Source organism: Parasteatoda tepidariorum, chromosome 1, assembly GCF_982258835.1.
Source record: "Parasteatoda tepidariorum strain Cologne lab strain chromosome 1, Ptep-v5.0, whole genome shotgun sequence".
In the NCBI taxonomy this organism is placed as follows: domain Eukaryota; kingdom Metazoa; phylum Arthropoda; class Arachnida; order Araneae; family Theridiidae; genus Parasteatoda; species Parasteatoda tepidariorum.
The window spans coordinates 10,959,904-10,984,328 of NC_141755.1; the positions used below are offsets into that span (position 1 = coordinate 10,959,904).

The 24,425-nt window shown below is 27.5% G+C and overlaps 1 protein-coding gene across 2 annotated transcripts in view; it reads right to left on the reverse strand.

The window, feature by feature from the left end:
* Positions 1 to 5,144, reverse strand: part of dia (diaphanous related formin 1) — a 48,930-nt gene extending 43,786 nt beyond the window's left edge. For both annotated transcript variants that reach the window (XM_071180199.2, XM_087159110.1), the window contains exons 1-2: positions 4,687 to 5,144; positions 1,529 to 1,567 (exon numbers count right to left, since the gene is read on the reverse strand). In XM_071180199.2, coding sequence (XP_071036300.2) covers positions 1,529 to 1,561 — 33 coding nt within the window. In that variant the 5' untranslated portion in view covers positions 1,562 to 1,567; positions 4,687 to 5,144. The remainder of the gene's footprint in view (positions 1 to 1,528; positions 1,568 to 4,686) is intronic.
* Positions 5,145 to 24,425: the final 19,281 nt, after the last annotated feature.

The window sequence follows — 24,425 nt, forward strand, 5'->3', positions numbered from 1 at the left end:
TTATTTATTTATTTGGTCTCAGCATTTTAATATCTATGTCGAATCTATTTTCTAATAACATTTTAACTTTTTTCATCACTTAATTTTAATAAATAATAATCTTGAATCCTTATGGGGTAATTAACCTAATTAGTTTTAAGATGTTAAAGATGATAATTAATAATTGTTGATATGTACCATAACATGAATTATGCAATTATAAAGTTTGATTTTATTTCTCTAGCTGGTCTACCATATTAAGTTTTTGGACCACTAAATTCTAAATGAATACCTAGAATAGATAATTTAGTGGTTCGATTGTACCACTAAATTATCATTGCTAGTGTAAACCCTACATATATGTATGCAACATAAAAAGCTTCTTTTAATCTTTTTATGTTATCCTAATTAATTATTCTAATCGAAATTCTTTCTCACTTTTAAAAGCCACATCCTGTTCTTAAATCTATTTTTGGCTGAAGTATGCATTTAATTAAAAGCAGGATATTTTTCCCTTTGCACTCTGTGGGAATCATTCGACCTATTTGATAAACCAATAGTAACTACTAAGATTTCCCTCTTTCCCTAAAGTGAAACATTTTACTGATTTATTTTGCAAGATTTTCCCTAACATATAACCGAGGAGCGCAACTTTTCAAGTTCACTTTTTACACACTCTCATGACTGCTCTGTCTAATAATTAATAAATAAATTTTGCACCCTCCTTCCTGGCCTAAGACCTGTTTTAATCCTTCCACTTGGCAACGACGTTATACGCATATAGTATACATACATATGAATCCTCTGACCAAAGCAGCAGAACACTAAAAGCTTTCTGCACACAGATATTAGACTAAATACTTTCAGTACTATGGTATCACAGTGCAACGTTGTTGATGAACAAACATTTCAGAACTTAATATTTATGTAGCACAAAAGTGTTATTTATTACATTAACACAATTACAGTTAATTTCCCAAAAATAAATAGCAATAAGAAAATTGTGAAAGTTACAAATCTATGAAAGGAAAAGATGATTTATCATTAATCAGTTTGTCAACAGATTTAGAACCAGTCTCCTCATAAAAATTGCAATCTTTAAACCCAAAATGTGAATCACTCTCATTTTCGGAAAAAAAAGAAAAAAAAACTAAATAATGGAGTCAATAATGTTTGTCAACACCATATTATCACATTTAAAACTAAACTCAGTGGTGCGACAGCCCAGAGGGCAAAGGCCTACTGTGGCCATCTCAGTTTTCTTGACCTTGGGTTCTGGGGTGCAAGAGCAGATGTTCCGGTTAGGTGGTCAGCCGAATGCGGAACCCCCAGTGTTTAGTTCCCAAGCATGCTTGGTACTAATTTATCGACCCACTGAAGGGATGAAAGGCTGAGCCATCGTTGCCCAGTTCGAGGATAGAATCCAGGACCTGCAGCATGGGCAAATTTAACACTGTTTTTAATTCATTTCTATTCATGAAGATACTATTTACACATTTTAATGATTATCCTACATTATGTTTTAGGAAGGAAAATTAAAATTTCTTACCAAATTCACACTTTTTTTATCCTTTGCTGACATGATTATCTGTAAAAACATTTGAAAAGTATTAATTATCAGCAAAAAGTTTAATAAGTAATAAATAATAATCAAAGTTAAATAATTTGATCCAAAAAAAATAAAAGAAATAATCAAACTTTATGAGAAAAAAATCATAAATTCAAGTCTGTTTGACTTTTTCAACCAGCCTTTTGTTTCAAAATACCATTGGTCAGTTTTCTTAAGAAAAGAAATATAACTCAAATACAAGAACTAATAAATAAAAAAAAACAAAATACATTAAGAATAAATAACTTTTAAATATAAGTAATAATTTTATTTATAAAAATGCAGTTTAAATGCTATTTTTTGGACCTGTGAGTCTTATCAAATAAAGTTTGTTCTAGAATTCATGCTCTGGTGTGATCTTTGTTGTTGAAATACTAGAGCTTATTCTAGAAGCCTCTATGTCACTGTACTTAATATGGGACATAGATACTTAGTTGAGAGAATAATGGAAGGCACCTCAGCATAAATACATTTTTCAAGTTAAAAATATACTTTGAAAATTGATGTCTTCCATATGAATTAAAATGAAATATTTATTTTTTCACTTAAACATTTGTTAATTTTGCATAATTCATAACAGAAAGGATAAATCCTACAAAGGTAACTGAACCCTATTATTGCCATTGAAAATATTATTGCTAATTTATCAATACAAATGACATTGATAACAAAATTTAACAATAATTATAGTTATATATGACCGGGATGGGCAAGTTTTGACGATTGACAGTTTTATCCTGTTTTAAGATGTGTCAACTAACAAATATCTACACATTGACATACGTTTTTTTATTAAGGAAAACTTTCTCAAAGTGACATTTTTCGACAAAAAATTTTTTGGGAATTTTTTAAACCAAAAACTTTCCCAGGATTGCCAGAATTTCACTCAAAACATTCTTGGCACAATTGGACATATACTGCTCCCCTGGATATAAGTAATAACAATAAATATTAAGAAAGAAAAAAAAGAAATTTTTAAGACAATTATTGGCAAATATAATTTTACAAAACCTGAAAAATCTTTCGAAATTATGACAAAAAAATTTTTTTATCAATATTTAGATTGATAATAATGAACAACTCATAGTTATTACCAGTAATATAAACTGAATTTCTAATATAGCAAATAATATTGATCTTAAAATATTAAGAGTGTCATGTTTTTATTAAAACTGTTTAATAGTTTTTATAATTATTAAAATTTAAACAAAATAAAATTAATAAATAAAGTTTTATATTTAACCATTTAATAATTTTGGCTGTATTTTTCATACTTTATATATAATAATAAATCATAATTATGGCTGCATGTATAATGCAATTATTATGTAGGATTTACTATCAGATAAAATCTCCCCAAAGACAAAAATTTTTTTTGATTGTTTTTGGTATGTCATGCGAAAAACTAGTTTTTGAGATCAAAAACTAAACCTGTTCATAACTTAATCTTTAATCAAATTAATAGTATTTACTAATGCAGTGAAGCTTACTCTAAGACTGTAAAGAACATTAAAATGATGAAAAACTGAATTTATTTTGAAAAAAAACCAATTAAAAACTTTAAAAAAAAAATCCCTAAAAAGAAACACAAACCCTGAAAAAACTCAGTCGGTTTTTTTCCTGAAAACGAAACAAGCTTTTTACAACCCTGAAACTTTCATAAATTTTTAAAAAAATATGTAGAGGTATGGCCAACGGTAGTTACAACTAGTACAATTCTAGTTGCGCTCCTTCTATGATGTTTCTTTTTAGTTTCTTGCAAGCCAACGCAAAGAAGTAGTCAAAACTATTATTTTGACATAGGTACCGATAAGGAAATCTTTCGTATTCCTTCATATTTTTTTTCCTGAAACTTAGACAGCATTGTCATTGCATATTGCTGAATAGGTCATCACATAATTTAAAATCAGTTGCTCAACTTTTACAATAAAATAGAGCAACTAACAAAAAAAAATTTTAAAAAGTTATATCAAGATAGTTAATAGTGAAACTCTGTACACTGCCTTGGTACTAAAGTAGGGAAATCGCTGAGATATGATCTCAGAAAGAAAATAATCCTTCTTCATTAGGAGCAGTTTTAAAATTAACAAATGTGGCCAAATTTACGAGTTTGCTTTTACAGAGATGAAGACAGTTCTTTTTTAAAACTTAAATTTTTGTCAATTTTGTAACACTTTCAATGATCTGACTGAGAAGCAATCAGACATATATAAAAATAAATAAATAAAAAACCTAGTCCTAAACACCAAGATATTCAAATTACCAGTGAATGCATAGTTGCTAACAGACATTTGAGAGCATGGAAAGAGATCCAAAATTTGGTAAATTATCAATAGATAATATAATCAAAAATAAAGCTAACCCTGCGTATTTAAAATAAATTTTAAACAATCTTGATACAACTTATTTAAAAAAAAAAGGATAAGATTTAATATAACCCTGTAGCCAAAACAACTTTGTGGTTTGAGAAATAACGTAGCTTAAAGCTGAAATAGATTTATAAATAAAATTCGATTTGCCATGACACTGAATTATAGAGTTATACACCATTATTAAATTAAAAAGTTAGCCGTTACACTAAGAAAAGAATAAATTTATATTTACTTTCTATAAAATTTGATAAACATTAAGTAATTGATTTTATTATAACAGTAAGAAAAATGAGTAATAAAATTAAATTTATGAAAGCTAGGAAATTATGTAATGTTTATAATGGCATAACAGCTCTTTACGTTGAACAATGACAATATGAAATCTGATATACACTCTAAGGGTTGAGGAGGCTTTTATATCAGCACCTGTTCATCTCAACCAAAATTGTACTTATTAAAGGATTTGTCATTACTTTAAAATTTGATTAAATCAATTTGTGCTCTTGTGAAAAGGTATGAAATTTTCTAGAGATAAATATCTTTTAGATGACACTGATAGCATATAATTACAAACAGTTCTAAATACATAAATCGTCCAGTTTGACCTTTAAATAAACATATAACTCAATATTTTCATTAATAAAAAATATCAATTAACACTGGCCAGGTAAAATAAAAACTTAGAATTCCGGCAGATAGAATATTTCAAAACAAAATTTAACTTACTTCATATAAAAGGTAATGAAAAATGATAAGGAAGGTTGACCAGGGTCAGAAAAGTTTTGTAAACAATGCTAAAAATATAAAATGTTTAAAGACTGATTGATTTATATGATTAAACATTTATTTTCACACAGGCATCACAATACGATGAATAAGCATAAAGTTTATTTTCTTCAAAACCGGTCCTCCCATTTTTGGATTAAATCTAAAGTAAATCACATTTATCTGTCAGGGACACAGCAAATTTTGTAATTTCATTGGAAAAGTTTAACACAAAAGAATAGATTTGAAGAATATTTCGCATGTCCTAAGGAAATAATTGCAGAAGCTTTTAAAATTCCTCAAATAAAAACAAATTAAGAGTTTAGAGAGTCCGCCAATTAGTAAATTAAAAATATAAATAACCACAACAAATACCACACACGATTCCTGTTTCCGTATTCAAACGAGTTGCCATCAACAACTTAGGATACTAAAAGTGACTCATGGCTAAAAAAAGATATTTAAATTTTAAAATTTGGGTTTCCGTTTAGAAACCTAAAAATCTTTTCTTAATTGAATTACAACATAATTAACCATATCATTAATTGAAAACTGATGCAAAAATAATTAAATAAGCCAACTTTTCCTTACGTAAATCACTGGTCGATACTTAGTACTAAATTTGGTGGTCTGAAAGTGAACTTGAGCTGAAATTTGTTTCTTGTCATAAATCGTTATCACAAATGTCTTTGGATTATAATTTAAGCAAATTTAATCGATACCATTCTTTAAATTATATGTCTTTGTTCAGAAATTTTTTTGATTGTTTATTTCTGTCTTTGTTTATAACTCAAGCAAAAAATATTAATGAATGATCATCTATTTAAATTCATCAAAGTTAGAAACAAGAAAGAGATAAAAATAATCAATTGTTTTATGAAATTTAGAGAGTAAGGAAACTCTGAAACGTGAAAAATGTCCAACCGTTTAATTATAATTAGAAGCGCTAAAGCTGAGGCGTCTATAACGCATTCTGAAATCAGTGATGGTTTTCTATTAAACAAAATTTAAAATTTGAGATCTCAGAAAAAGGAGAAGCAGGTGACTACCACTACCACTATAAATATTGAATACCAATTCACTAGTATATAAGGCATGCTGAAAAAATGAAGGAAAAATATAATGAGCAAAATTGATAAAAATAAATAAACAGCATGAATCAACTGGTGGTATCCATTCATCGAATTCTATCACAGATAAAATTCTGGAAGGGGAGTAATGTGGCGTAACTACCACTATAAATATTGAATACCAATTCAGTAGTATAAAAGACACGTTAACTTGAGATGTTAACTTGAGGTAACCTTTTGATAGATGAAGGTTTACACAGTCGATTTATAAATCCCCACAATTACCCCCCCCCCCCAAACACACACACACACAACCAATGTAGAACCACAGGAGCGATGTGCGTGGAAGTCCGGGACAAACTTCTCAATTACACATCTCGCCTATAAAAAAATGAATGTAATCGTGGGGAGAGGGTAAATTTAATTCAAAAAAACATTTGAACTATGCTTATTTTAATAAGTCTATTTAAAATTTAAGTACTTTTAAATAAATGACATAAAACTTCTTAATTTAATTTGTTTTAAAATCATATTATTTTTCTTAAAATATTTTACTGTAGACAAATAAAATCTGTCCGTTGTCTCTTTACCCCCCTCCCTCGATTTGCATGACATGGTGAGAGAACTCAAAGTAAGCCTTCCCATTTTGCTTTTCAACCGCCATTTTAGATGCTTTTTCGACATTTTTGTTGCTTTATTCTCTTTTTGCTAAAAACCGTTCGCATCAAGTGGAGTGTGTGAGAGATGTTTGTTGGCTGCCAGCAAGATTCAAACCTGTGACATGTTGGATCGTAGTAGGATGTCTGGGTGAGTTAGGAAGCTATATGGCAGATAGTGGCTGCCTCAAATTTCTAAATATGATATTCTAGAAAAGAGGGAAAATATGTGCACTAGACGTGAGCCTGAGTCTTCTTAATGTAGCTCTAAACATTATAGGAGGGCAGTATAACGCAATTTGAATGACCCGATCCACAAAAGAGTTCCAAGGGCTTCAGGAGGAGGAGGTTAATTAAAATTATTACGATTCATTTTTGAAGAAAAAAAATTTTTTTTTTAAAAGAACATTCGGTTCACCTTGATTTGGAAGTTTAAAAAACAAAGCAAAAGTTTTACAACAACATTTTATTTATTTATTTGATATCGTTGAAGTGTGATTTTGTTTTCACCAAAAGAATTTTTTTTCAACTATGAGACCATGAAATATAATTTTGAGACATAAAAAAATTAAACAGTGTTATCGAGTGCACTACAATTAAGATATTGCGTTCTTTTCTTAAAAATGAAAAATACAATTTTCTTTGTGGAAAACATTAAGTTCTTTACATACAATTAATATTTTTTTTCTACTTCATTTATTCCAAATAAATTAAGCATTAACTAAGAATACTTTTTACATAAAAAAATGCGTTTTTTTAACTCTTTTATTTCTCTCTCTTTTTCAGCATGATCTTCTCATGCATTTGAAGGAAATTTTTAGTGGGTTGTAAAAAAACTTTTTACCGAAAGCCACATTCCGTTTTGTAGCTGAAGTTTTCTTTGATGGCAGAACACTAAAAAATTCTCTATTTTTTTTAAACTTTTTTTTTTAAAAAATAATAACATGTGAAAGAGTTACAGAAATTATTTTTCTCTGCATTTGGTTAAAAGCTCTATTATAAACGCTATGAAGGGAGACAGTACCATCATCACATTTTTTTTTAAAGAAAAGTACACTAATACTAACAATAAAAGAAAAAAAAAGTTTGCTTTACGAGAGCATTTAATTCATGATCAATAATTTATTTTCAAAAAATATCAACATTGCTTGGTTTTATTTCTAATTTTAAAAAGAAATTTAAATTATTCCGTTATTTATTTTTTAAATACTTCTCAACTTTGTTTTTCTTTTTCACTCTGCTACTTTCTGTACTTCGTCAAATAAAAATTTATCTGGTATAAAATATTCAGCAGCGAGAATACTTCAGTCGGATGACACACAGATTTTGTAGAAAAAATTAAGGTCGCATGGAGTGTTGTAGTGTCAAATTTTTCTGACGGGGGGGGGGGACACTAAAAATTTTAACAATTCTTCTGTATTTTTCCAGAAATAAAAGAACATATCGAATTGCTTTATGAATTAAAATTAAGAAGATAAAATTAAGACAGAAAAAAATTAAAATTAAGTTAACAAGAAATGTTATATTTTTTTCAAATTATATTTGTTTTAAAAATCTTTAAATTATATCCATTTTAAAGTAAGGATGTTTTCATTTAATTTAAATTCATAACATAGTTTAATCATAAATAAAGAAAAAAAAAACAATTATTACGAAATATTAATGCCTTACAAATGCATTTATATTTGTTTAATTTAAATGATAATTTCTCTAAAATGTTTCATCGAAACGCTTTCATTCACGTTGTCATCAGTGTTTTCACGATCAGGCTTCGCTCTTCGCTTTCTACACTTAGTTACAATTACACTTTTAAAATTTAAAAATTTGGACTTAATAAGAAACTGTAAAGATGAGGAAAAAAAAATCTTTATCAAAAACAATACATAATATTCCATAACCATAACCCATAATAACTCTCCATAAACCCTTTTCTTTTCCTAACATCTATGTTCACGTGGGGATCATGTCGCGGCACAGTTATCAAGTTGTATAACTTAACTATTCAAGTTGTTTAGTTCTGTCTCGGCAATGACTGCATGATTGTCTGTTAATCCCTCTTCGCATCAATCACATTGTTGGCGCAGGATATTCAGAGAGCAGAGGTCATGGATTCGTAATACAGGAATCGGATTTAAAAGCTCAGATTTAAGTTATTAAATATTCGAAGGACATGAAAGTGAATGCTGTTGCATCATATTTTGAGCAAGGATAATCACAAGTAGTAATAAAATAAGTTGTATGATTAGTTTATAATGAAACAAGTATTAAAACTATAAATTAAAAAATACGTTTCCTCCTCCGAATTATTTCTTTTATTCTATTATTGCTAAAGTAAAGTTATGTTTTTCAATTAATATATCATGAATACTTTTACAACTTCATAAAAATTGAACAAGTAAAAAATTTGAATAGGATTGTGCAATAAAAATTGGATAAATTGTTCGAAATAATTTTACAAATGAAACGAACTATCAATTGGGTATAATATAGCCTACGTCACAGGTTGTGTTGTTCCTACTAAATTTAACCCATGAACGGCATTTTCTGCGAGCCTAACTTCAAGCCACAAATAAACAAACGAAGTGTTCGATCGTTTAAATAGCTGCTCGCCAGATTTTATTGCATTATAAAGAAAAGTTATTGAAACTAAATACAACTAAATAAACAACAACAACTAAAACAAATAACAACAACTACTAATAACAATAACTAAATATACAACAACTAAATTCCATTCGTTTAGCCAGGGACTAGCATTGCGTCATATGTTGCTCCTACTAAATCGAAGTAGTTGTGTTTTTTTCATATTATACCCAATTATAATAAAAGAAAGAGTTTGTGGTTTGTGCATCTGTCTATCTATGTATATATCTATCTATGTATGTTGTCGCACATGCAGGGTGGTTCGAAAATATATATAAAAAATGTAAAGGTAGGTAAAGGGGACCATATTTCGTATGGATGGTTGACGGTGTAAAGTTAGAAGCAGATGGCGCTATGGGTTAAAAAATTTTGCAAGATTTCCGGGTTACTACTTCAAAATGATTTTTACGCCTAAGCTTGGTAAAGCGCGCCATTTAATAGTGTTTGCAATATTACGCGTTCTTTCAATTCAACTTCTAAGGAAACAAATAACAAATGAATTCGGAAAAACTCGTAGGCATGTTATGATTCTACCCAAAAAAATAATAGTCGGCGATATTTCACACAATTATTGCCAACTAAGGGACAACTCTCAAAACACGGTAAACCATACACTTCATTTATGTTGTGATATTAATTTTCTTAATGTTGCTTTCCGCTCACGACTTGTTAGAACTTATAAATTACTGAAAACTCTTATGGATAATGCTTTTATATAATGTTTTCGCTCAAATTTGATAAAAAATCACAATAATAAATCTATCTAGAATATTAAGCATCGTAAGCATAACATAAGCGGAGGAATAAACCCGAAATATTCTAAATTCATTCCGGTTTTAAGAAGTTTGATATTGTTTAGATTCAACCATCCATAAAAAAGTGTGTGTGGAGTTGCTGTGTTGCGCCGACAGAGAGCGCTGTCGCTTGCAAATGTGCGACAATCCATTTGCCACCGTGGATCTTGCATACCTGCTGGTCATCGCTCTTTAGAGCAGCTATTGTAAACTGAGATTGACTGTAATTTGATTGCAAATTGTTTAATTTTGTATAAGAATGCAGATGCGGAAACGCGAAGCGTTAAAGCGCTAGTATGCAAAGCAGCGTTAATTATTAGTAATAAAAATAAAAGTTAGAAAAAAAGGAAACAATTATTTTTGAACTGTTTACAAAAGCTAACAATCAAATTGTAGTTTACAATAGCTACTAGTAAGAGCAATCACCAACAGCCACTCAAAAGTCACAGCAACACATGGATTGGTATACAGTACACAAAATAAAAAACGTACCACTCTGAATAACTTTTGTTCTAATTATCGGATCCTCACATCTATCTCCATCTTAATGGTTCGAAGAGGGGACCTCAAATGTGCTAATTAATTAGGGCAGTCGATATTTTAAGTTACGAAATCAGACAAAAAAAAAAAAACGTACTTTTACAGAATAAACATATTTTTCGGCGGATTTGGATTTCGAACCCCCAAAATTTAAAAGGTAGTCGTAATCTGGGAAAACCTTTATGTTAATTTCATTTTTTGCGAATTTCGCCATATCTTGATAACTCTTTAAAATAAAAATAAAAAATTTGCACACAAATATGAAATTCCTTTATCCAAAGATAATTCCATGCAAGAAATAACTTTTAGTAAATACTTATCATTTTTTATTAATTTTAAAAATTTGGTTTAATAATAGTCGACAAAAAAAATTTGAATTATATGATATCGAATTTTTTTACGTCATTTTATTGAATCAAATTTTATATGTCAAAATGCAAACTTTAAACGAAATCGGTCGAATAGCTCATGAGAAATCAATTTTAAAAAAGCCGCATTTTTATATTCGAGAATTTTCAGAGTCGTATTATTACGAGATATGGCAAAATACGTAAAAAAGTAAAATTAACATTAACAAACTTTGGACCGCTCTTCTGATATTTCCCAGATTATGTCTACCCTTTGGTGAGTAAGAATTCGTCGAAAAGATGATATGTTTATTCAGAGAAAAATACGTTTTTGTGTCTGATTTCGAAACCTAAAATATCGTCTACACCTGAGTCCTAGAACGTGAAGATGCGATCTCTAAATCAGAAAAGGTGTTCAGGATATGGTTCGTTTATTTATTTTTGTGCTCTCTACATTAGCAAGCAACATTGTCAGCGCTCTCTATCGACTCAACGCGGCATTACCGCTCATACATTCCTGCATGTAATGTGCTTATTTAGATCCCCTTTACTCGTCTTTACATTTTTGGCACATTTTTTTGAACAATCCTATACAATTCCAGAATTATTTGTGCAAAAATCCTGATGTTTCAAAAGCAACTGCGATAAACAGTTTTAACCGTTACCCTAAAAATTGGCCAAAACTTTCAATTAATCCACTCTTGATGTAAATCGGAAAAACGATTATTTCTCATAGGATTAGCATCGCGCCTTTTATCATACAAAACTGCTGATTCTATTCATTTAACTATTTAAAAGTAATCAATAATGTAATCAGTCATGTTTGCTTACGACTTTATTTAATCAAATAGTCGTTTCACTGGAAGTTTATGACATGTTTTTTAATAAATATTTTTTTTCCTTCTTTTTATGTCATAAGCGCAAGTGAAATCAGCTTGGATGGTATAAGAGGGTAAAGCTTTCAAACGGGTATTTTGAAAGCTATCTGAAACCATGTTTTTCTTTTGTTTATAATTACACTTTTTTTAATTTGTTTTTATGAACCAAAATAATTTAAAGTCATCGGTAACAGAGCAATTTAAAATAATAATAATAATAAGTTGTGCCTTAAATCATTCATCGGGAAATTCCTTCATTGCAGTAAATCTGGAAGTAATAAGATAAATTATGTAAGTTAAGTGTCCTGGAACTTGTTTTCTTAACCTAACATTGTTAAATTACCAGAAAGAGCAACAAATAAGTTTTTTAAAATGCTTTATTTTTAAAATTTTTTCGTTATTTTTTTGTTATGAATTATTTGTTATTCAATTGTACAATTGTTTTCAGATTTTTTGAATTTTATGTATCATTGCGTAGTATCAATTATACCGATTTATTGGTGTTTTGTGATTTTTTTTACTACGTTCGGATAATTATAGCATTATCAGACAGGGTATAAAGAAAATTCTAATCAAATCAATAAATGTTTCCCTTTTACAAATATTCCCTCATAGGTTAAAAATAAACCAACTAATAAATTTCCCCAGTCGTGTGAATTAGGTGATTTTAAGAACTAAGAAAAATACGCCGTAATTACTTAAAATTTACCTACACATCATACTTAATCAACAAGATCAGATAAAAATTAAAACTATCACTAAAAAACGTTTTTTTTTCGAGAAGGAGAAGTAAATAGTTTTCTTGCTTTAATAGATCTATAGTTGGTCATTTTTTTCTTCTTGTAACAAATGTTCCACTTCAAAACAAAGTGCACAATAAATGATAGATGAAGTAAAATTACCTAAAAGTATTTTTACTACAAATGAAACGAAGCATATGGTATAAAGAAACTATAATCAAATCAATATATTTTTCTTCTTTATCGAAATTTCCCTACAGAGAAAACTCAATGAGGCAATGAAGTTTCATAGCCGTGTGAGTTGAGTAATTTAACAAAACCGAAAAAAGAGAAGTTTCTCTTATCTCTAGAAAACCATTCAATACAATACGAATATATTTGATGCGGGGAAAAATAAATACATTTACAAATGCTCATATTATATTTTGGAATCGATTTACATGAAATAGCAGTAAACAGTTCTTGTGTTGCTTATCATCTTCCAATAATTTGATCAATCTGCGAAGAAAAATAACCCGCGGCAATTGGAATATCTTTGTTACAATGAAAATTGGAAGAAGTTTTTTTTTTTCTCCCATTGGCTTAGGAAAAAGAAATATTGGCAGTAATCGATTATGCCTTTATAGATTACTGATAAAAAGTTTTTGTAAGCTAGACACTCGCTACATCATTGAAAATTGGAGCTTGTTAGGACAGCAAGACTTAAATGTTTTAATTATCAATCCTAATGAAAAAGGATTTTTAATCTTTCTCTCGGTTATGCCTTAAAAAGATATATTGAAGATTTTTGTTTAGTTTCAGGATATCTTTTTTCTTTTTTTCTTTTCTTTTTTTTTTTTTTTTTAGATTTAGAACTGAAAATGTAACAAATTACTGAACCTTTGTTAAAGTTATAAATATGTTAATAAAAAGAAAAAGAATTAACGACTAGGTATAATATGAATGTCGATCAAGGACGTTAAAATACGTTACTTATAATTAAGTTAGTTCAAGTTATTGTTAGAACTGAAGTGAAAAAAGAATACTTGGTAAACAAAACTATGTCAATTAAGCCACAATTCTTGCAAAATGAAAAGAATAGTGTAGTTATCTTAATAACTTTTGTTCTGTTAAACTGCCGGTTTGCTAAACTCCATATTAAGAAATTTTTTTATTCTATTTCGGTTGAGTGGAAAACATTCTTAGATTTAAACTTAATTCCTTTTTAAATAATAATTCTTTTTAATTTAATAATTCTTTTTTAAATATAAGAAGATAAAGAGTATAATATAGTTAGTCTAAAGAAATAACTCCCCACGCTACTAAGTCAAAGGCTGTCTGCAACTATGGAAACAAGATGTACCGCATTTCAAAGAGGATAGCTTCTTTCCCCCCCTGACTCTCTCTCTCTCTCGCTGACCCTAGCCAAAACCTATCTTTAATGCCCAACAATCTTGCTTGAAATTGCTCTAACCTCGTAACCATAACTACCGCCACTACTCCAGGCGAATAGTTGGAGGAGTTCTTTACATAGACAAAAAGTAGTTGCGAAGAATAAATGAAAGGTTGCCGATAAGTACATTTAAACTCGCCACTGGCTTTACATGTTACATTTTGTGATTTATTCTGCATTTTTCTTGAATTTTTATTTGCTGTTTTTTGCTTGATACGTTTTATTTTGTTATTTTTTTCTTAAGGTGTTATGTTTTCGTTTCGATTTATTTGGTGCTCTTCTCACTATTGTATTGATATATTTTGCTTTGGCTATATTAATACAATATTAGATAGTATTCTCTTTGACGGAAATAATTGTGTGAGCTGACGAAGAGATTATATTTTTCCTTAGTTTATTATTCGGCTTTATAAAAGTTTTTAAATTTTTAAAAAAAAACATTTTATTTAGTAATAATTTTTCTTCATCTCTTTAAGAAAATACATAATTTTTTCCGAGTTTTCTTTGTATTTTTAACTTATTTTATGTTCTTTAAGTAATGTAGCTTATGGGCAGTAAATAAAACTTATTATTATTTTTCTTTATTTAATTAATTTTATTTGTTAATCTCTTTCTTCATTTATTATTTTTTGTTTCTTTATTGTATATATATATATATATATATATATATATATATATATAGGTTTATATGAAGTTTAAAGCTTTTATTTTTGAGGGACCGACAGTAAATTGCAAACGGAAAATAGCGTTTTTGAATACTATAACAAAACATGTAGTAATAAGTTTGTAACTTAAAACAATAAGTTTGGTTATTACATGCATTAATTGCACAAACGTGAAACATTTCGTAAGCCTAACTCATGTTTTTACGAAAATACGGACACTTTTATTAAAAAATGAAAAAAAAAAACATTTTTTATTTTGTCTTGCGTTTTTCTTGTTTTTTTTTGTTTTGTTTTTGTTTTTTAATTTTTTTTGTTTTTTTTCTTGCTACTACAAAAAATATACAATGAAATTAACAAAAAAATTTATATCAATTTAAAATACATTAAAATCAATGCTTTAAAATTTCTGAAATTTTCTTCTCAGAAATCAAAATTTCTGAGAACTACTTCAATTACTTATGTCTTGCACGGTGCACAACAGTTTCTTTTCAAATTTTAAAGCAATAATTTTGTAATTAATTTTAATTTTTTTATTTTTGATCTTTTTTAAAATTTTAAATTAGTTTCGGAATTATTAAATTTTGTTGTTTTTTACGTTCTATTGAGCCCCGCCACTACTTCCTTTTTAATTATATTTTTAATGCATTATTAAAAATTATCATTAAAAATATGTTAGTTAAGAAGATATTGTCATTCTAACTTAAACAAATTGAGGAGTAATTTTAAGAAACATGCCTTGTTCTTTTCTTTATTTCAAAAAAATTAATTGTATCATTTTGTAATAAGTTGACATTTGAAATTATATTTTTTATATTTTCATGTGAGCTAATATTTTAATGAGTCCAATCCCATAATGGGTTGAGCAGAAGAAAGAACTGCGTAGGCAATTCCCAGGTCTGAAAAGGTTTTATGTAATTATAATATTATATAAAATGGAGTTATTTATATAGTCTCTTACACTGTTTCAACTCATGATTAAACATATAAAAATTTTTGAATACATAACTTTCAAAAATTTATATTTTACTTCGATTTCTTTTGAAAAAAAGCTCCTTTATAAGACGTGAAGGATTTGCTTTCATTTTAAGCTATTTTTTCTTTCTCTTTATCTTCTAATTCTAAGAAAATGATAAACAAGTTTACTCAATAAAAATAACTGTTTATTTCAATACAAAATATGTTTTGCTATGCTTTTAACTTTTGCATCAGATGTTTAAAAGTTAGTGCTTCAAATTTTCCAAGTTAAGGTTTTAGTGTGAAGTAAAACCCCAAAATTTATCATCATGTTTTTAACTTAAGAACTAATAAAACACGAATTTAAAAAAAAAAAAAAAATTAATTTTACTAAAATTTAAACTTTTAAAAATTTAATTATATAACATTATGGTGTATGTGTTAAACATTAAAATGAAGTTTGCATCTTTTCCAAAAGATAAAGCTTAACTTGTTCATTCTTTGCATTTATTTTGGAAAATGAAAACATTAGTGTCCACCATATTATTAAGAGTTACATTCTTTTGTTTAAAGAAATATCCTCAAACCGAACTGAAATCATTATTTCTTTAAATTAGCGCTGGTAGCTAATGAGAAGAAAATATCAACTTTGCTTAAGCACTAATTTCTTTTTTTTTTTAGGTCTCATTAAGGCAGTTTTTTTGTCACTACAAAAGGTGCTGCATTTACGACACATTCTGTTAGTTGTTTCCCTAATGAACAAATTAATGCCGTTAGAATATTTTAAAATTATCAAAATTTTCATTTTTTGTATTGGATAGAGTAATGTTTGAAGTTAGTAGAATTATGAAAATATTCTGAAGAAGGCCTTAGCCCACAAAGGGATGTTGAGTAATAAAGAAACTAAAGAGGTATGTTAATTTTTCCAACATAAATTTAAAATTTTAATTAATTTTTTTCAATTGGATGCAGTAATGTAAGTTTTTCCAAACACAAATTTAAAACATTAATACATTTTATTTAATTGGGTATAGTATTTCGTGATAGGTTAGTTTATGACCATCGAATTGTTCCAAACATAAGTTTGAAATATAAATACAATTTTATAAGTGAATATAGTAATTTTATTTTTACAAATATGAGTTTAAAACATTAATGCACTTGTTTGTTAGCGAGTGCAATGCTAGTTTTTCCAGGCATCAATTTGAAACCTTTGTCTATGGCAATAACCATAAAAAGCGATTTTAAAATAGAAAATGACACCTACTAATTATGACTTTTTTTCGATCTTTTTCTAATGATGGTGTTTACGTATAAACAATATTATGATACTCTATTTAATTGTAAACGCAACAAATGAGCATAACACAAAAGTTGAAAAAGTGAGAGATACAGCAAAATAATTATAAAATAGAATAAATGAAATGATAAAACGTTGCTTTTAAATGCTGAACGACTGGTAAATATTTTCACCCATTTGTCTCATATTACGCTAGATTGAATGAAAAATAATACACAACATTATTATTCTAGCAACGTATGCATTCTTTCCTTTAAAATAATGACATGAAATTAAAGGTATGTTGAACATAGAGAGTAAATTTGATTTTAAAAATAAGTCCTTTTTCGGAACAATTTATTGTGATCTTCAAAAAGTTAATGAAAGTCACAAAATCTGAAATATTCTCAATGGATTTCTTTTTAAATAACATTAACTTTATTATTATGATAAAATAAAGTAATTAAATATTCGCATCATTTTTAAAACTGGGGATCATATTATTTGATTATCAACAAGTCATAGCAAAAATTTATTTAAGTTTGCCGTTTGTATGCTTATTGAGAATTGTGCAAAATTGTTTTTTCTTCTTTTTTTGTCGATTTGTTTTAAAATTAAATGCATTACCATTGATATATTCTGATGAAAAATCTGGGACTTGAACAAACTTAAAATGTTTAATGAGTTTAACTGAATCAACTCGTCTTGTATTGTAAATTCAGTAAGTTTATTCTATTAATTGAACCATTTATCGCACAAATCGATTACATCTATTATTTGAAATGTCTTAAATTTAAGTATCAAAACAGGCGTAGCTTTTCATGTTTGTAATAAATCCCCTTTATAATGAAGAGTAACACCTCTAAATGTTTTTTAAATGTTAAAAGTTTTACCTCAAAATGACATAATACTTACAATGATATAGCAATGTTTATGTAATACTTAAATTATAAAAGAATTTTAAAAAAATAAGCGATATTTTATCAAGTTTTTCGATTTTTTGTTTTAGAAAGTTAATTAATTTGTGCAGTGAACAACTCGATACGTTTATTTTGATACGTAAACACGTTTATTTTGATGCGTTTGATGCGTATTTTGATAAGTAAACGGCACAAACATTTTCTGGTATATCTCAAATGAGGAACTCAGGCCTAACGAAAAGAAACAAACTCTAAATACTCCCCAGATAATTTTCATAAAATGTAAAAAATAAATAAAAAATCGTTACTCCTAAAAATAAAAAGAAAGAATATTTGGTATTTACGCAGTGCGTGTAAAAGCTATATTAATGAGCGATGAAACTAGTGCTGAATATTAAGAATAATTATAAAATAATGAATATTTAATAAAATTTCGAAATGCATACTAGTATCAAATTAATGCTGTCATATGCAGCGAATCATATGAAATTAATGCAATACACGGGGAAAAAATTCTGATGACATTAGCGTACTCTATGGTACTGAAATTTCTGGTAAAGCAAACCATAATTCTGGTTAATAAAACCAACATATACGGTATCTAAACCATTCGTTTGGTAATTTTTCGGTTCATATGGCAATGGTTAATTGGAAATTCTGGTTTTCAAAAATATAGTTCTTTTTACGACACATTTAGTAAAAGATGCAAAATTGAGAAGTAAATTTAACAGAATAAGTGATTTTCATGACATGTACTGAGATATCATTTTAAAATAATCAAATTTTGCCATATTTACCAAATTTTATAAGATATTTTAAAATCATATTTTATTGTTAATTTTACCAAAATCATTACTAATGAGCTTCAGTATCATTACCTTTTCGGTGTTTCCATTGAACCAGAAATATTGCAAATTTTATTACATTCTGGTAGTTTTGACCTTACTTTTTTTCAGTGTCGTAAAAACACGCATTTTCATGTATAATTTATTTAAAAGAGCAAAAACAGCGTAATATGGCCGTGTAAAAACTTTGCGTTTAGCTATTAATATTTGGTTTTCATAATGTGGTTTTTTGTAAAATGGTTTTCATAACATGTACTAAGGTTTCATTATAGTATAATTTATTTTAAAAAGTAAAAACAGCCTAACATGGCCGTCTGAAAACTTTACGTTTAGCTATTAATATTTGGTTTTCATAATATGGTTTTTTGTAAAATGGTTTTCATAACATGTACTAAGGTTTCATTATAATATAATTTATTTTAAAAAGTAAAAACAGCCTAATATGGCCGTGTAAAGACATTACTTTTAGCTAGCTTTGATAAACTAACTTCATATTTAAATAAAAATGAAGTAGATGTTTTTCGAATTGTGAAAGTTATTTTATATTGAGAAAATTTACTTTTCGCCCTTCTACATTTAAGAAAATAATTACTGAAAGAATTGCATCAGGAAATTTTCGCTCTGCGTGCTTTTTATTCTCATAACTGAAAAAGCATGGATTTTTTCATTCCTTTAGAGAAACAATAAAGAAAAACTCTGATAGTAAAATACTATTCATGCAGAATTCAGTTTTTGGTTTATATAAGGACAAAGTTTCTATACTTTTGTTCCGTGTAATTTATTTTAGCGAAAACTGTTAGTTTAGCGTTATTTCAGTAATTATGATTTTTTAAGCCACGTGAAGACGAGCAAGGCGTCTTACATTGTTTAAATTTTCAATTAGTTTTGGCGTAATTAAGTGAGTAGAATAATTTTTCTTTGACAGTTCTATGGAATTTCTTTTCGTGAAAGAAATATAAATAGAATTAAAATTATACATTTTTTTCGCAACTACATACTTTTATGTTTGATGATAAAAATGAACTTGTTTTTTTTAGAATTTCGAATTAGTCTTCGAGTTAAGATTTGTATTGATAACTTTTGAAGTTAGTTTCAAATGTAAAGTTTATTCTTCAACTTTTTTTAGTAATGAAAATTATTTATATAATACCCTAAGTTTAGCAGAGATATCTTATAATTTTTCTTTCGTTTTTTTTTGAAGATAACCGTCGTAACTTGAATTTCAATTAAAAAGGAAATCAACATAATTTTAAATGAGGAGATCAATGTAGATTGGTCAAAATAAAAAAAAACGAACCACCCAAAATAACTTTTGATCTAATGTTCTAGGACTCAATCTTAATGGCTCTAAAATCAAGTGGCTCTGCAGATATGTTAATTGGTAAGTTTCAGACGATATTTTAAATTACGAAATCAGACACAAAACCGTACTTTCTCTGAATAAATAAACCTTTTTGTTCGACGGATTTGGATTTCTGACCCTAAAAATATAGGGGTAGCCGCAATCTGGGGAATATGGACACGAATAGTTTGGTCAGGAGAGCACTCCAAAGTTTTGACCACTTAATGATAATTTTAGTTTAGCGTATTTCGCTATATCTGGAATCGCTATATCTTATCTACGATTCTTTCCCTTTTTAAGCGAATTGAAAATAGTTTGCAAGAAGTTATAAAATTTTTTTATCCGAAGGCAATTCCACTAAAAAAAAACTTTTAGCAAATATTTATTATTTTTTTTTAATAATGATCAAAAATTTTTTTAATTGTAAGGTATACAATTTTTTGGATATTTTTAAAGGGCATAATTTTACATGTCAAAATATAAAATTTGAGAGAAAAAGTTCAAATAGTTCCTGAGAAATCGAATTTGAAGTATCTGACTTTTTCTAAATTCCATTTCTCTTTGCTTCTCTGTACTATCTGTTCTTACTGTGGGAGCAACGTTGGCCCACCTAATATGGTGCCCCTGAAAGAGTGGCCAACAAATCTGCCCTTCAGATGCCTGTATGACGAAAGGTCATTCTCCAGGTGGGCATTGGAAATATACACATATATATATATATATATATATATATATATATATATATATATATATATATATATATATATATATATATATATATATATATATATATATATATATATATATATATATATATATATATATATATATATATATATATATATATATATATGTATATATATATATGTATATATATATATATATATATATATATATATATATATATATATATATATATATATATAATATATATATATATATATATATATATATATATATATATATATATATATATATATATATATATATATATATATATATATATATATATATATGTATATATATTATATATATATATATATATATATATATATATATATATATATATATATATATATATATATATATATATATATATATATATATATATATATATATATATATATATATGTTACGGGCAATGTAATTATTTAGGTCAGTATTCATAATGCTTAGTTATTATGAATAATGACCATTAATTACTTTACGATAATTTCTCACATTGCCCGGTCATTATAAATACCGCTATTATTTCTTTGGGCACTTTAATTAATTGACAGCAATGGGACAACCAGGTGCGTGTGGTGTGATTCTGGCTGGTCAATGCTCACCGGTGATTAGTCGCTTTACTGAATGTCCGAAATATTTATTACATCCAATTTGATACTAATTTATTTGTGGATATAATTACATTTATTCGATATTTTATATATATATATATATATGATATACACCGGTGATTAGTCACTTTATTGAATGTCCGAAATATTTATTACATCCAATTTGATACTAATTTATTTGTGGATATAATTACATTTATTCGATATTTTAATACTTACTGACGATAGATTAGAACAAACATCAGTGTTTGGAGTATCGGGCAAATATATATAGGCAATGACACTTGACTTTAAAAAAATATCTGTGTAGGGTATACCGGGCAAATGTATACCGGGCAGTGGCACTTGACCTTAAAAAAACATCAGTGTAGGCTATACCAGGCAGTGGCACTGAACCTTAAAAAACATCAGTGTAGGGTATACCGGACAAATATATACCGGGCAGTGGCACTTAACCAGACCTAGTATGACTAGACCTTTAGTAAATGTTCGAAATATATACTAGGTCTAGTGCCACTTTTGTTATAGCTTAAATATTTAAAAAAATATTAAACAAAACGTTTGAATCAATTTTAAACTGATACCGAAATTATTGCTTTAAAATTAAAAGAAAAAATAATAAAAACTGCGCCAGATAAGAGTAATTGAAGTAATTGCTTTATACAGCGCATGTGCGGGAAAAATTTTTTAAAAAAAATTATCCAGGTGTATCTAAAAGTGGATGAATATCCCAAGACACCCTGTGGCTGTGTGTGACACAAACTGCCCACTTGACTCTTAGCATTATACATAATGACCGGGCAATGTAACAATTACAACATAATTTATCATTTTGCCATATCCTTTTGGGCACTTTTTAAATTGCCCGGGCATTATAAACAATGCCCAATTATTTACATTGCCCGTGACATTGAAGCTCTGTCAGTTCTAATTGCGCAGTTAACGGAATAATGTTATAGTTTAAACTATATAACTACCAGCTAATATTAGTTGTTAACCTCCAGGTTAAATTCCTTTTCTTACATGGTAATAACTTAAATGGGTAATTCTCGCAAAAAGATGATTTTTTAAGTCCCTTAGTAATAAATATTAGGAAATACAGCAGATTTTTTAATATTTTTCTTCATCATTTTTCGTAAAGTTCTAACTAACAAATCGTACTCATTTCAGCTAAATGTATTTAATATTTCATTTTTATTTTTTAATAAACATAACTTCAAAATCCCCTCCATGGACGTCCCCACGTCTGTGATACAAAATAATTTTTAATGGCTGTTAAACAATTTAAATGTTATTTTAAGGATTTTTGTAGTTTTATTTAGTTAAATGTTTATAGTAACTTTTTATTCAATATTTTTTTTAAAAAAATTATTTTTATAAAATAAATGACTAGTAAACTTTGTCCATCAAAAATGAAATCTCCCTCCATGGACAATTAATATAGTTCGTAAAATATGCAATAAAGGGCAGCATATGCGAAATCCCTATAAGACAGCTGCTGGGAAAGGTAACCATTCCATTTTCTAATGTTAACTATCAGTTATTTTTGTTCTTTTTGGTGTCAGTTTTGGATTGTTGTGTTCAACTAGGGTTTGGCAAAGTTCTCACCGTATACTATCAGTGGACATCATAAAGAAGGTAAGAGAAAATTATTTTACTTTTGATAGATGAATTTTAGATTGCAAAAATAGTATATTTAATAAAAAGAACTGCCCCATTTTTGTAACTTTAAAATTAAAAATCAGTAAAATTCAAGAACTAGTTTTTGTCTCCTCCGTGGACGTCCCCTCCGTGGACATAACAAGTCTACGGAGGAGACGACACAGTCAATGGAAGAGACAATGTGCTAGATAACCATAATACAATTTTAATAATTAAAATCTTTTAATTGATATTTTTTAAAATGGGACAAATGTGTTAATTTGTTTGTATTTTTAAGGAAAATCAATTAAGTTTAACTTTTTCTTATCGGAAAAGTAAATATTGGCAATTTTTCAAAATAATTTCTATGATGTTTAAATTTTTTTTCTCTTCAAATTTTAGGAAAAAATGGCGAAAGCAAAATGTAAAAAAAGAAAGCAATCAAATGTTCAAATGCAAAAGAGAAAGGAACAGAAAAAACTTAGTATGAGACAAGCTAGACAGAAAAATAAAAGAAAACCCTATATTGTTTGAAGAAAGTTAAAAAACAAAACAAAAAAAAGAGCGATAAACTTTAAAATCTGTATCAGAAAAAGATTTAACAGAAAAATCGTGATTAAATGTACTTAAATTTCTAGAAATTGATAGAGCAAGCCGTTTGTGCCCAGTGAAAAAAGAAACAATAACAAGAAGAAAAGAGAAAAAACGTTATTTGGATAACAGTATGTTTAACTTGCATAAAATGTTCATAAAAGAGCACCTTTAACACTCAACTTTCATGTGGAGTCAGAATATTTATTTCAATAGTCTTTACATTTTAATTTATTAATATTCAGTAAGAGTTACTTAAAAAATTGTACACTTAGGTTAAAAATGGATGTCTCCATTCGTAGCAGCATGATTAATCGGAAGTAGCTCTATCTCTAATAATGAAATATTTTATTATTTACTTATTAATGTTAAACTCATATCAGTTGTACCCAATAATTAATGAATTAGTCCTTATTGACATTAGATATTTTATAACATAAAATGTCTCCTCCGTTGACTATTACATCTCCTCCGTGGACAAGGCAGAATTTAAAATATTTTAAATCTTATAAAAAATAAAATGGAAAACTTGACCATTATTATAAGGACATATAACAGAAATAAATAAAGGCATTTATGTAATTTTTATCACTTTTTTAATTTTTTTAATCTAAGAAAATGTTTTAGTCTATTTATACCTTTTCCGTGAAATTGACCCAAATTAGTATTTTTGTAACTATGAATTTTTTCATATTTCCTTAAATCTTAATTTCTCGTGTAATGATTTTATAAATTTGTAATAGCTATTGATATTTTTGCTATTTTATAAAAGAAATGATGATAATATTCTAAGCATGGCATTCTTCCGTTTTCAGTATTAATTTTCTTGACCTAAAATGGCAAAGAACATCGTTTAAATTTTGTTTTTGGAACAATGAACAATGCTATTCACTCAAGATTGACAAATGTGGTTTTTATTAAGTGACGTTCCCATTCATATGCTTCAATATTGACATTTATGACTTCTTTGAAGTTTTCCGTATGGCATTTTTTGTCAGCAAATTCAATTTTTATGGAAACGTT